The 13,480-nt window shown below is 40.9% G+C and overlaps 2 protein-coding genes across 3 annotated transcripts; both read left to right on the top strand.

Annotated features, from left to right (window-relative positions):
• The first annotated feature begins 11 nt into the window (after positions 1 to 11).
• On the top strand, positions 12 to 4,477 carry hsdl1 (hydroxysteroid dehydrogenase like 1). The gene is made up of 5 exons (XM_063496255.1): positions 12 to 451; positions 1,288 to 1,733; positions 2,241 to 2,324; positions 2,531 to 2,680; positions 2,861 to 4,477. Exons 1-5 carry the CDS (start codon positions 232 to 234, stop codon positions 2,930 to 2,932), a joined length of 972 nt encoding a protein of 323 aa, XP_063352325.1. The 5' UTR covers positions 12 to 231; the 3' UTR covers positions 2,933 to 4,477.
• Positions 4,478 to 6,201: 1,724 nt separating this feature from the next.
• Positions 6,202 to 9,267, top strand: LOC134642934 (gap junction Cx32.7 protein-like). Of its 2 annotated transcripts, XM_063495028.1 has the most exons (4): positions 6,202 to 6,259; positions 6,380 to 6,532; positions 6,646 to 6,831; positions 8,348 to 9,267. In XM_063495028.1, the coding sequence occupies exons 2-4, from the start codon at positions 6,404 to 6,406 to the stop codon at positions 8,951 to 8,953; spliced, it is 921 nt and encodes a 306-aa protein (XP_063351098.1). In that variant the 5' UTR covers positions 6,202 to 6,259; positions 6,380 to 6,403; the 3' UTR covers positions 8,954 to 9,267. The 2 variants fall into 2 exon arrangements, with proteins under 2 accessions (XP_063351098.1, XP_063351097.1); XM_063495027.1 differs by lacking the exon at positions 6,202 to 6,259 and having other exon boundaries at positions 6,273 to 6,532.
• Positions 9,268 to 13,480: the final 4,213 nt, after the last annotated feature.

Genomic DNA, 13,480 nt, shown 5'->3' with positions numbered 1-13,480 from the left:
GTCACGTGACCCAATGTTTTGCTGCTTTTACCGGGTGTCGCAGAGGAGACGTACCTGCTTTTTAAACCTGAATTCTTACAGCTTTTATAAGTAATTTTACTATGTAGGGTTAGCTGTAGCTTCCATTTACACGTCTGAAGTATTCGTTAACCTAATCACGTACAGGTCCCAGCGTTATACCGCAGAATAAGCTTTAGTTAGCAAATTATCTCAGCAACACCAGCGTGGGCTATGGCGGCGGTTGACAGCTTTCAGTTTTTGTACAGAGAAATTTCTCGTTCGTGCAACTCTTACTTTGAGACCCTGGCGCTGGTCGGTGCTCTGTACACGGCCAGCAGGGCAGTGATCCTGCTGAGCGACTGCTGCACGTTGGTTAGGGTGCATTTTCTGCCCAGATTGATCCCAAGTAAGAAGCTGACCCAGAGATATGGTGACTGGGCTGTCGTTTATGGTAAGGATGGGCCGCAGCAGAGTTAATTTCAGTTATATCATAATTGAATTAAACTCTATTTCATTAATTTATTTCATGAAATTCATATTTTCACATTCATATTTCATGAATCTATTTCATTAACAATAGCCAAAGTCAACGGGAGTATATACAAAATGCAGTTTTTAAATCATGGTTGCATGAATGGGAGACAAGCTATCCAAACCTACCTTGCGTTTTGTGAAAAAGAAAATTGGCCCTTAAACCCAATAACTGGTTGTGCCACCCTTAACAGCAAGAACTACCATCTACCTGTGATAACTGGCAATGAGTCTTTCACATCACTTTGGAGGAATTTTGGCTCACTCTTCGTTGCAGAATTGTATTAATTCAGCCACAGTGGAGAGTTTTCCAGCATGAGCAGCCTGTTTAAGGTCACGCCAAAGCATTTAAATCCGGACTTTGACTAGGCCCTTTCAAAACCTTTATGGGGTGGACTATCTGGTGTTTTGGATCATTGTTCTGCTGTATAACCCAAGTGTGCTTGAGCTTCAGGGTACGGACTGATGACCAGATATTTTACTTCAAGATTTTCTGGTAGAGAATATAATACAGTAAGCAGAATGTTCTAAATCATCTTTTAAAGACTGCATTTTAAATTTACTTTGGTTATCTTTCTCTAATATTAAAATTTGTTTGGTGATGATGATGAAACATTTGACAACATATGCAAAAAGCTAAGTAATCAGGAAGGGGACAAATCCTTTTTTACAGCACTGTAACTGGTTCTATGTCTATAATGTTGCTGCAAACTTTTTTTGTTCTCTCCAGCATGACTTTGTCATCTCTCCTGTCAGGTGCATCGGAGCCTGTAGCCAAAGCATACACAGAGGAGCTGGCCAGGCATGCCATCAGCATCATCTTTGTCACTCGGGACCCCTCCTCTGTTAGAGACATGGCTGCATACCTCTCCCAAAATTATGGAGTGGAAACTCTTGTGGTCTCAGCTGACTTCTCCCTGGACCAAGTGACCTGCAAGCCCATCAAAGAAGCATTGAGGGGTAAAGATATTGGCTTCCTGGTAAACTGTGTCGATGAATCTTTGGCTTCACCCCAGAGCCTTATTGAAGTGCCCGAACAGCACCTCTTGGATTTGGTGAATAGGAACATTGCAGTTACTACTCTGATGACCCGATTGGTTCTGCCGGGGATGGTGGATCGCAGCAGAGGTGCCGTGGTCAATATATCATCGGGTGCCTGCTGCAGACCTCTTCTTGGAAGAGTGACGCTCACCGCCTCCACTGTGAGACAAATCACTGTTACAGTCTGCAGGCATGGAGACGTGCCAGTAAAACACATCTATAGCCTGTATAGATCCTTTGTAATATGATGAAGAGCACATTGATGTCTCTGGTCAATTTGAAAATCTGTTATTACTACTATCCCCTTAAAGTATTAGTTCTCGATTTGTGGCAAGTAGATCCACTGCTGGTGGGTGTAGATGACCTGCAGAAAAATATGTTGTAAAACTAAGCTGAACAAACAGGATTTATGTAAAATAAGTTTTAGTCTCCTGTTTTCTCTGAAATTCAGCTTTGAACCTTGATTGTTTGTTAATGATTGATTAAAAATGTAACTTTTTTTAGTATGTAAAGTAGTGTCGGCCAGAAAAAGGTTTGAGCCACGCTTTAAAGTAAATTTTTTAGGTTTTTGAGCTCTCATCTCCATTTCTTCTGTGTGCTGGCTGTAGTCCCAGTCACAACAACATTATTTTTTCCTGACAACAGCAACCTTTCCTCTGACATTTCAGGGATACCTGGATCATTTGTCAAGAGCTCTTCACTTTGAGTACAGCAGCAAAGGCATATTCATTCAGAGTCTGATCCCTTTCCAGGTAAATATCTTAACAGTAGCTGTTCTGTAAGACCTGAAATCTGGCAGCAAAAGTCTGGCTGGATCCGCAATCCTCACTGCTATTACTCTGATAGTTGCTAATGTATGGCTTGTTGTGTTTGCACATCGTGTATGAAATTGGCTATCAAACTAGGGAGATCGGTGAAATCAAGCTGTTTAACTTCATCTGTGTCCATGTCCATTTAGATAGCCTCAAGTGAGCAGCAGCCATCATCTTCATCACCATCACGAAGAGAAGGCTGGTTTGTACCAAAGCCAGAGGTTTATGCTCGCCATGCCATCTCCACTCTGGGAGTCTCAAACAGGACCACAGGATATTGGCCTCATACCCTACAGGTCAGTTGAAATGAAGTCATGTCATCAGTTTTTATTTTGACAGCATCACAGAAAATGTAAAAAATGTGAAGTATATTACTCTGAGTGAAATGATCTCTGATACTGTTCCAGCTTTTGTGAAACCAGAATTGAAAAGATTAAATACTTTTTCCATATCCTCTTCTCTTTTTGTATTTGCAGTACGGATTGATGAGATGCATTCCAGAGTGGATCTGGGTTCTCGGATCACGAGTGCTCATCAGCTCAAGCTAAGAGCTTAATCTGACGCACTGGGTCTTGTTGTTACACGAATCTTGTTGCATTCCAGCTTCTTCTGCTATTAAATCTGTTGAACTTTGATGCTCTGATGAGGCTGACACTACCGTTTTCTTTCTATTGATTGGGTATTAGTTAATAAAGAACCTGCAGTGGAATTCATTTAAAATGATGAGTAAAAGTACAAACATTTTTCCAACATTGCTCCTGCATTACTAGATTATGGTCTGATGAATCTGTGACATCCTGCATTTACTTTGAAGCCAGACAACCTTAATTATTTCCAGACCTGTGTTTGGGTTAGATTTACAAGCTTGTCAATTATTATTGGAGCCTAACAATAAGACTTTGTTTGGTCTTGTGCACAGAAACCATTTTATACGAGTCTCCATACAGATGCCATTCAGTTTGCAGTGAAACTCATTTTACCTCCTGTGTATCTTCAAAAAGACTTCAGTGGAAGAGAAAATTGTGTATAAGTGCAGACAATATCAAAAGCCTCACCTTAAATGTGAGACAAATAAGAGCAATATAAAACAAACACAGCCAAAGTGAAACGAGTATAAACAAATTCACTAAATACACAAGTCTAAATTTAAGAAGTTAGGCTTGATTTAGATTTAAGAGTACATTTAAGAAAGTATTTTGACTTGCACTGTGATAAGTTTTGCTTTTATCTGCTAATAATCTACATCCCATGTGACTTCAGTCTAACTTTTTGGGGACCATAAAATGAAGCTGACGTTGGTTTTTCATGTGGTTCCAGGTTATATTGCTCTGACCACGCCCATCTGACACATACACAGAGCCAAAAACAAAAATAACAGACTAATAATATGTGATAGCCTTTTCATCAACGTGTTTGTGTAAAAAAAAAAAGCTGCATGGGAAACCTCATCCAGATGCTACAAACATGTTTATTGAAAGTAAAAAAAATAGTTTATATTTCAACTTCTTCTTGCACTGAAATTTTATCCTTGGCTTCTTTGATTTGCTGGTCTAATCAAACAAAGAGTTCAAATGTCAAGCTTTCTACAATACGGTGTGGTGTTTATCTGTTGCAAAAAATATATATATAAGTGTTTACATACAGATAAGTGTGACGAGTGAATGAAGTGTGATATTCAAGCATCTCCAATTTAAAGGTGTACTGAAGTTTATGGTATTTTATTTTATTAAGAAACAATATTTAAGACATTTGATGTGAGAGCATTTTGCTTACAGTGGACCTGTTATGCTAATTTCCATCTCGTTACTGATTCAACCACTTTTAACTCCTCCTTTCAAGCCAACTAATTGGCTGTCCCTCACAAACACAAGATTTGAAAAGCAGGTGGGTTAGAATAAATACCCTAAACTATTACAGCACATATATGAGAAAAAGAATGTGGAAAAGTATAATAGGTCTGCTTTAGTTCATTATTTGTGTGATATTTGAACACATTGAGATTAATTATGTTAATTGATTGCTGGAATGTGAAATACGTGTGTTATTGTAGCACATAATCAGACCAATAAAACTCCTCCATTCCAACATTACTTGTGATGTTGTTTTCATATGTGTACTGTAACTTTATATCTTTTACGTTGAACCATATTTTTATAAAACCTGAGCCCTCTGCCTTACTTGTGCATGTTTGTCTTATCTGATACAATGACTGATCAATAAGGTGAAGGCTAGGCTTTGTTTTTCTCTTTAAAGTGTAAGTACGGAGTAAATTATTTACAGAGCAGAGACCATGCAGGCTTCCAGAGTTCAGTCTGTGGCCCCCACAGATGACCTGGGTCAGAGTAAACCTTAGAGGAAACTTGTAAACCTCATGAACCCGCAGTGTGGTAGTTTGGAGTAAACAGACACGGTGCTGAGCAAACCCTTCTTTGATAGGGTTTAAACATGATGCCAGAGTCTGAATACTGTGCTGCTGGTGAAAAGACGAACATTTGCTTGAGCAAAAACACTATAAGCAACAGCAAAAAAACTCATACAGCTAAGTCTAGGTAAAACGTCAGTCCTTCAGAGAGGTTATCGAGGTTTTTTTTTCCAGTTTCCTCGTGTGCAATTTTTCACAGTTGGGGCAATAATTTGAAAAAGACCACGTGGATTATGGACATTAGTGAAATACTGACAGGAAAGCTAACAAAAATGGATACATTTAAACACTGTTGATTTTGAGAAAATGTTTCACTTGTGTAAGAAAAAGCGTAGGAAGCTCTGAAAGATTCATTTAAGGGACTTTTACATATGATTCAATTCTTAATTTTGGTTTTCAGCTAACAGCATTATTCACACCATTTTCCTGAAGTGTCAGTCATGCTTACAAGCTTCTGCATGAGTTCATCTCCTGAATCTTCCTTTATTTCCCAACATTAAAAAGAACTAGAAAACGTACAGCAGACGATCACGTTCTCTTTTCACTGTCCAACAAAGCTGAAATGCAACAAAAATGAAATTATATTATAAACCAATGACTGGTTACACTTCAGCGTAATGTCTGAATTGTTGTTAGGACAAGGGGTTGCTGTTGTGGTTAGGATGGTGTCCTTCCAGATAAGTCGCTGAATGAACAGTAAAACAAGGACAGCTTCTTCTTCACTTTCTCTTCTTCTCATCTTCTTGAGGTACTGCTCTCTTCAGCCACCTTTTCTCCTCAATTTTTCAGTTTGTTCAGCTGGTAAGTTGATTTTTATATACAGATGTAGTCTATCTCTGATTTCATCTTTCTAGAAAGAAAGTAAATCAGTGATAATGATGCACATGTTGTAGAAAAATAATAGTTTATGGACTGATGTTGGAGTATGTGTCCATTATGACTTGGGTTTTATTTGTACCATTATGCAAGGATAACTGTGTTTCATCATTGAATTTTATGTCGTGGTTATTGTTATGAGACACTGAATGTAAGTGAGCATGCAAATGTGGATCAGAGCTGGCAAAGCAAAACTTCAAGCCAGCTGCAAAAAATAATGTATTTAGAGTCATTTAAAATCCAAAGATAATGCAGTGTGGGCTAGAAAAGCCACAGAAGCATCACCAAATATTGCGTGAAGCAGTATCAGCTTTAAAATCATCATCTAAAATGAACTCTGCAAAAACTTTCTTTATGAACAGTTTAAGCTCAGTTTCTGGAATTCTTTGAATTATGCTTGGCGGCGGTTGGCGTTAACCAAGGCTAAGGTTTCAGTGTCCAGCAGATAAGTATGTTTTGGAGACTTGAAATCAGCAGCCGTGGCCTCTATCTGCACAGTCACAAGGCTGCAAGAAGTGATAAAAAGTTGGCCTTGTGAGTGAGGCTGTCTGTTCTGACCTTAACAACTGCAAGTCAGGTTACAAAATACTCTCTATAATAATATATACACATCTGAGATCACCCACGTATCCCTTCAGAAATGACTGCCTTCGACTGCTGTGTCTATCTGCCTGCGTGTTTATTCCTTCTTTAACAGAAAGCAGGACACCTGGTGATTGAAATGGGTGAATGGGATCTGCTGGGCCACTTGCTGGATAAAGTGCAGAGCCACTCCACCGTGATCGGCAAAGTGTGGCTCACGGTGCTCTTTATTTTCCGCATCATGGTCCTGCAAAATGGTGCTGAGAAGGTTTGGTGCTATTTTTATAGGACATATCTGAGTGAAAACCAGGATTATAGTTTCATGGTGTGTTTTTGTTTTTTTTTTAATTCCATTTTTAATTTTCCTCTGATCTCATTCAGGTTTGGGGAGACGAACAGTCTGACTTTGTGTGCAACACTCAGCAACCCGGCTGTGAGAACGTCTGCTATGACCTGGCCTTCCCCATCTCTCATGTGCGCTTTTGGATTCTTCAGATTATTGCAATAGCGACTCCAAAGCTGTTATATCTTGGTCACGTCCTTCATGTTATCCACGTCGAAAAGAAGGTGTGTCGCTGCAGTACGTGCAGTACAATTGTATCACTGGTTTTTGTCATGCATGCCACACCTATAAGGGAGTGGCAAATGCATGAAAGAGAAGATCCTTTTAGCACCCTTTATGGGAAGTTCATTTGCGCCATCGTTAGCATTAATGTTTATCACTTAAAGAGGAAGCTTAAGACTGCGTCATTATTTTTCACCCCAGACATAACAGCTTTTATTCATTCCACCTTATAAGTATGTCTATTTATGTGTGCTTTAACATGGCAACATTATTTGGAATAAAGCCCTGGGATATCAACACATTTTGACTACAGGAGCTGCTCCATGCCATGAAGCTCCTGGCACACAGTTTTTGCAATATTAATGCCAGAGGTTTGAACAGCTCCAGGTTTGAAGCTCTGTAGTTATCGAGTAAGTGAGAGTGTTGGTGACTTATTGCTGAGTCTGTGTTTCTATTTTGCAAGAATACGGAAAGGGAAGACTTTTCACCAACTGGCTTGTTGCAACAGTAGTATACTGTTACAGTTACACTCGAATTCAGTGATCTCTTTAGAATGACAAAGGTTTGTAAAGGCAGACTACATGGCTGGGTGGTTGAATTTATACACCTGTGGCAATTGGAGTGAAAATTCAAACATTAAGAGGTGTGGTCCAGTGCTTTTGTCCATATTTCCAGTTTCCATTAGAGTAAATAACTTGCTAATAAAGACCTGGACACTTTCGCAGGCTAACCAAGTCAAACATAAACCAAACTTACAATGTAACATTTGCTGGTAATGTGCAGCAAGTAGACTCAAGTCTCCAAAGCTTTTGTTTTGGATGAAAGAAGGAACCTGCAAAGGGCTTATATTACAAGCCCTGCTGGAAATGATCCAGTGTAAACACAACATTTGATTTCATGTTTTCTTCACCTTCAGTTCCAGCACCAGGCCAGGCCTGTGCTGTGTGAGTTTGCATGTTCTCCCTGTTTTCGCATGGGTTCTGGCTTCCTCCCACAGTCCAAAGACATGTACTTAGTGGGGTTAGGTTAATTGGTTCTAAATTGCCTATAGGTGTGAATAGCTTTCTGTCTCTATATGTTAGCCTGGCGACCTGTCCCGGGTGGACACCTGGGGCAAGCTTCAGGCCCCCACCCTCGCAACCCTGAATTGGAAGCGGAAGACAATGAATTGATAGTCAAACCATTTCTTGATGGCTTAAGAAGAAGTTTTCTTAACAGGACAAATCTCTAGTGCTAGTTTAAAGGAACAAAAACGCTTCTCAGTGCTTCTCCAACGCACATTATTAGCTGTTCCACCATATGCTAACATTGCTCTGATATTTTATATTGTGCTCATACATTTAGCCAAAATGTTAATGAAAACACAGCTTGGAACAGTGTGGCAGTTTGGAGTAACTGTTCAGCCATATTTTGGCAGAACATTTTGGAACTGTGAGAGTTTGATCACACTGCCAGAATTAAGGTTTATCTGTTTCCTGGAAAATGTCTAACTCTGTGTTCTTGCTTTTCTAATCCAAGATGAAGGAAAGGATGAAGAAGCAGGAAGAGCTGGATGACCAAACCAATCTGCTCCTTAGGAGGGCCTATAAAGTTCCCAAGTACACCAAAAACAGTGGCAAGATCAGCATCCGTGGCTGCCTCCTGCGCAGTTACGTCCTCCATCTCCTGGCCAAGATTGTCCTCGAGGTTCTGTTTATCGTGGGTCAGTACCTTCTCTATGGTTTCTCCCTACAGACGCGCTATGTCTGCACCCGCTTCCCCTGCCCGCACAAGGTGGACTGTTTCCTGTCCAGACCCACAGAGAAGTCGGTCATCATCTGGTTCATGCTGGTGGCGGCTTGTGTCTCCCTTGTCCTCAGCCTGGTGGAGCTGTTCTATCTGTGTGTGAAAGCTGTGAAGGAATGCATGGCGAGGAGACAGGACTACACTGTGACCCCAGTGACTCCTCCACCCTCAGAAAGGAAGGCTTTTAAAAACCGGGACGAGATGATTCAGAATTATGTCAACCTGGAGCTGGAGCTGCAAGGACGAAAGTTAGGGGTGAACGGTATCACAGGTGGAGTCAGTGAGGCTCCTAGAAATGGATCACCTGAGAACAACAACATGGGGGAGATCCACATCTGACGTATAAGCCCAGCAATAGGTTGTATATGCCAACGCATACAAACACTGTGGCTCCTGACAGTATTTGTATGCTCTGGAGGCTTTGGAGACGTGTGTTTGTGTGTGCACTAAATAGAGCAGGTGGGAGGGAAACGGCCAGCTTCTGCAAACAAGACTCTGTCACATGCAAAGGGCTGCAGAAAATGACATTTTTTTCACAATAGTCAGCTGGAGTTTACTGTTAATAGATTACATGATTACAGTGAACTGCTTTCCACTTTTGATACCTTTAATAATGTTTAATACTGATTCAATAAACTTTCAATAAATACTCAGATGTGACTGAAATGTAACTGTCCTGTTCTTATGCTATGAACCACCCTGTATGTAAAAGTAATGGATCATACATAATAAATGTTCGAATAATTTTTATGTGCAACGTCCCGTACAATAATCTCCTCAATTTAAAATGAACAAAACCTCCATTCATCAATTTTCTCAATCACTTATCTAGCTTAGCATCATGGGTACCTGGCGTTTATTCACACTGTCATGAGATAAGAGGTGGTGTTGCACTCTGGAGAGGTTGCCAGTTCTTACAAAGATACATAAACACAATATTAGCATTTGATTTTTTGTTGGGGTTTTTTTTAAGTTAATTTTTTTAAATTAAAACTGGACCATTAATGTATAATTGTGTATATGGAGTAGCAGTTGTGTAATGCTTACAAAACTGATGAAATCTGGATCTGGATGATGACCTAAAATATATTAACCCTGTAAAGCCGGAAAATTCATTTATTTGAAAACTTAGTGTTTATTGAATCTAATGAAAAAACTATATGCAATTTATTCTTTAAAATGTAATGGACAATTTCTTTTGTATTTGGTAGTTAGTTCAGTGTCTTTATTTGCACATCTGAACTATCAGCTCTGCGATTAGTAGGCAATTTCCTTTACTGCCTGAGCCACAGCAGCCACATTTGTTGTTAATAGTAACAGAAAAATGTACAATTATATGAAACAGAAAAAAGATTATAGCTAAACTACAGTGGGGCAAAAAAGTATTTAGTCAGCCACCGATTGTGCAAGTGCCCCCACCTAAAATGATGACAGAGGCCAGTAATTTGCACCAGAGGTACACGTCAACTGTGAGAGACAGAATGTGAAAAAAAAAATCCATGAATACACATGGTAGGATTTTTAAAGAATTTATTCGTAAATCAGGGTGGCAAATAAGTATTTGGTCAATAACAAAAATACAACTCAATACTTTGTAACATAACCTTTGTTGGCAATAACAGAGGTCAAACGTCTACTATAGGTCTTTACCAGGTTTGCACACACAGTAGCTGGTATTTTGGCCCATTCCTCCATGCAGATCTTCTCGAGAGCAGTGATGTTTTGGGGCTGTCGCCGAGCAACACGGACTTTCAACTCCCGCCACAGATTTCCTATGGGGTTGAGGTCTGGAGACTGGCTAGGCCACTCCAGGACTTTCAAATGCTTCTTACGGAGCCACTCCTTTGTTGCCCGGGCGGTGTGTTTTGGATCATTGTCATGTTGGAAGACCCAGCCGCATTTCATCTTCAAAGTTCTCACTGATGGAAGGAGGTTTTGGCTCAAAATCTCACGATACATGGCCCCATTCATTCTGTCCCTAACACGGATCAGTCGTCCTGTCCCCTTGGCAGAAAAACAGCCCCATAGCATGATGTTTCCACCCCCATGCTTCACAGTAGGTATGGTGTTCTTGGGATGCAACTCAGTATTCTTCGTCCTCCAAACACGACGAGTTGAGTTTATACCAAAAAGTTCTACTTTGGTTTCATCTGACCACATGACATTCTCCCAATCCTCTGCTGTATCATCCATGTGCTCTCTGGCAAACTTCAGACGGGCCTGGACATGCACTGGCTTCAGCAGCGGAACACGTCTGGCACTGCGGGATCTGATTCCCTGCCGTTTTAGTGTGTTACTGATGGTGACCTTTGTTACTTTGGTCCCAGCTCTCTGCAGGTCATTCACCAGGTCCCCCCGTGTGGTTCTGGGATCTTTGCTCACCGTTCTCATGATCATTTTGACCCCACGGGATGAGATCTTGCGTGGAGCCCCAGATCGTGGGAGATTATCAGTGGTCTTGTATGTCTTCCATTTTCTGATGATTGCTCCCACAGTTGATTTTTTCACACCAAGCTGCTTGCCTATTGTAGATTCACTCTTCCCAGCCTGGTGCAGGTCTACAATACTTTTCCTGGTGTCCTTCGAGAGCTCTTTGGTCTTGGCCATGGCGGAGTTTGGAGTCTGACTGTTTGAGGCTGTGGACAGGTGTCTTTTATACAGATGATGAGTTCGAACAGGTGCCATTCATACAGGTAACGGGTGGGGGACAGAAAAGCGTCTTACAGAAGACGTTACAGGTCTGTGGGAGCCAGAGATTTTCCATGTTTGAGGTGACCAAATACTTATTTGCCACCCTGATTTACGAATAAATTCTTTAAAAATCCTACCATGTGTATTCATGGATTTTTTTTTCACATTCTGTCTCTCACAGTTGACGTGTACCTCTGGTGCAAATTACTGGCCTCTGTCATCATTTTAGGTGGGGGCACTTGCACAATCGGTGGCTGACTAAATACTTTTTTGCCCCACTGTATCTCTACCTAAACTTAACAAAACTTAATTCACTACCACTTAGCTTTAGCTTAGCTTTTGACCTGCATAAGAAAAGTGACAGTAAAACAGTTTTTCTAATCCCACAGATTATGACTAATTTGCTGGTTGCTGGGCGTGATGTTTTGATGATTCTGTCAGGAAACAGCTGGTTATGAATGTTAGTGTGAGTCACAAAACTTACCAGTGCATCTGCTTGAACCTTATCTACAGTCTCATCAGACACAATTCTGACTAAATCAACAAGTGTTTTAGCAAGGTGCGCGTATTCCAATCTATCCTCCCAACTGGGAATACAATAGTTCATCATCCATGTGCATAGTTCTCATTTGTGTGTGAAATACACAAATAAATGAAATTGATAAATACAGGTCCTTCTCAAAAAATTAGCATATTGTGATAAAGTTCATTATTTCCTGTAATGTACTGATAAACATTAGACTTTCATATATTTTAGATTCATTACACACAACTGAAGTAGTTCAAGCCTTTCATTGTTTTAATATTGATGATTTTGGCATACATAACTCATGAAAACCCAAAATTCCTGTCTCAAAAAATTAGCATATCATGAAAAGGTTCTCTAAACGAGCTATTAACCTAACCATCTGAATCAGCGAATTAACTCTAAACACCTGCAAAAGATTCCTGAGGCTGTTAAAAACTCCCAGCCTGGTTCATTACTCAAAACCGCAATCATGGGTAAGACTGCCGACCTGACTGCTGTCCAGAAGGCCATCATTGACACCCTCAAGCAAGAGGGTAATATACAGAAAGAAATTTCTGAACGAATAGGCTGTTCCCAGAGTGCTGTATCAAGGCACCTCAGTGGGAAGTCTGTGGGAAGGAAAAAGTGAGGCAGAAAACGCTGCACAACAAGAAGAGGTGACCGGACCCTGAGGAAGATTGTGGAGAAGAACCGATTCCAGACCTTGGGGGACCTGCGGAAGAAGTGGACTGAGTCTGGAGTAGAAACATCCAGAGCCACCGTGTACAGGCGTGTGCAGGAAATGGGCTACAGGTGCCGCATGCCCCAGGTCAAGCCACTTTTGAACCAGAAACAGCGGCAGAAGCGCCTGACCTGGGCTACAGAGAAGCAGCACTGGACTGTTGCTCAGTGGTCCAAAGTACTTTTTTCGGATGAAAGCAACTTTTGCATGTCATTCGGAAATCAAGGTGCCAGAGTCTGGAGGAAGACTGGGGAGAGGGAAATGCCAAAATGCCTGAAGTCCAGTGTCAAGTACCCACAGTCAGTGATGGTCTGGGGTGCCATGTCAGCTGCTGGTGTTGGTCCACTGTGTTTTATCAAGGGCAGGGTCAATGCAGCTAGCTATCAGGAGATTATGGAGCACTTCATGCTTCCATCTGCTGAAAAGCTTTATGGAGATGAAGATTTCATTTTTCAGCACGACCTGGCACCTGCTCACAGTGCCAAAACCACTGGTAAATGGTTTACTGACCATGGTATTACTGTGCTCAATTGGCCTGCCAACTCTCCTGACCTGAACCCCATAGAGAATCTGTGGGATATTGTGAAGAGAAAGTTGAGAGACGCAAGACCCAACACTCTGGATGAGCTTAAGGCCGCTATCGAAGCATCCTGGGCCTCCATAACACCTCAGCAGTGCCACAGGCTGATTGCCTCCATGCCACGCCGCATTGAAGCAGTCATTTCTGCAAAAGGATTCCCGACCAAGTATTGAGTGCATAACTGAACATAATTATTTGAAGGTTGACTTTTTTTGTATTAAAAACACTTTTCTTTTATTGGTCGGATGAAATATGCTAATATTTTGAGACAGGAGTTTTGGGTTTTCATGAGTTATGTATGCCAAAATCATCAATATTAAAACAATGAAAGGCTTGAACTACTTC

The sequence above is a fragment of the Pelmatolapia mariae genome, linkage group LG15 (genome assembly GCF_036321145.2).
Source record: "Pelmatolapia mariae isolate MD_Pm_ZW linkage group LG15, Pm_UMD_F_2, whole genome shotgun sequence".
NCBI classification, from domain to species: Eukaryota; Metazoa; Chordata; class Actinopteri; order Cichliformes; family Cichlidae; genus Pelmatolapia; species Pelmatolapia mariae.
Note: the sequence above shows the minus strand (reverse complement) of the source record. Positions and strands in the feature narration are given on the sequence as shown.

What these genes read in the sequence shown, in the direction of transcription:
- hsdl1 (XM_063496255.1), top strand. Translation starts at nt 232, where the DNA reads ATGGCGGCGGTTGACAGCTTTCAGTTTTTGTACAGAGAAATTTCTCGT. An exon ending in TGACGCTCACCGCCTCCACT is followed by an intron (nt 1,734 to 2,240) that starts GTGAGACAAATC and finishes CTGACATTTCAG; the next exon opens with GGATACCTGGATCATTTGTC. An exon ending in ATTGGCCTCATACCCTACAG is followed by an intron (nt 2,681 to 2,860) that starts GTCAGTTGAAAT and finishes TTGTATTTGCAG; the next exon opens with TACGGATTGATGAGATGCAT.
- LOC134642934 (XM_063495028.1), top strand. Translation starts at nt 6,404, where the DNA reads ATGGGTGAATGGGATCTGCTGGGCCACTTGCTGGATAAAGTGCAGAGC. An exon ending in TGCAAAATGGTGCTGAGAAG is followed by an intron (nt 6,533 to 6,645) that starts GTTTGGTGCTAT and finishes GATCTCATTCAG; the next exon opens with GTTTGGGGAGACGAACAGTC. An exon ending in TTATCCACGTCGAAAAGAAG is followed by an intron (nt 6,832 to 8,347) that starts GTGTGTCGCTGC and finishes TTCTAATCCAAG; the next exon opens with ATGAAGGAAAGGATGAAGAA.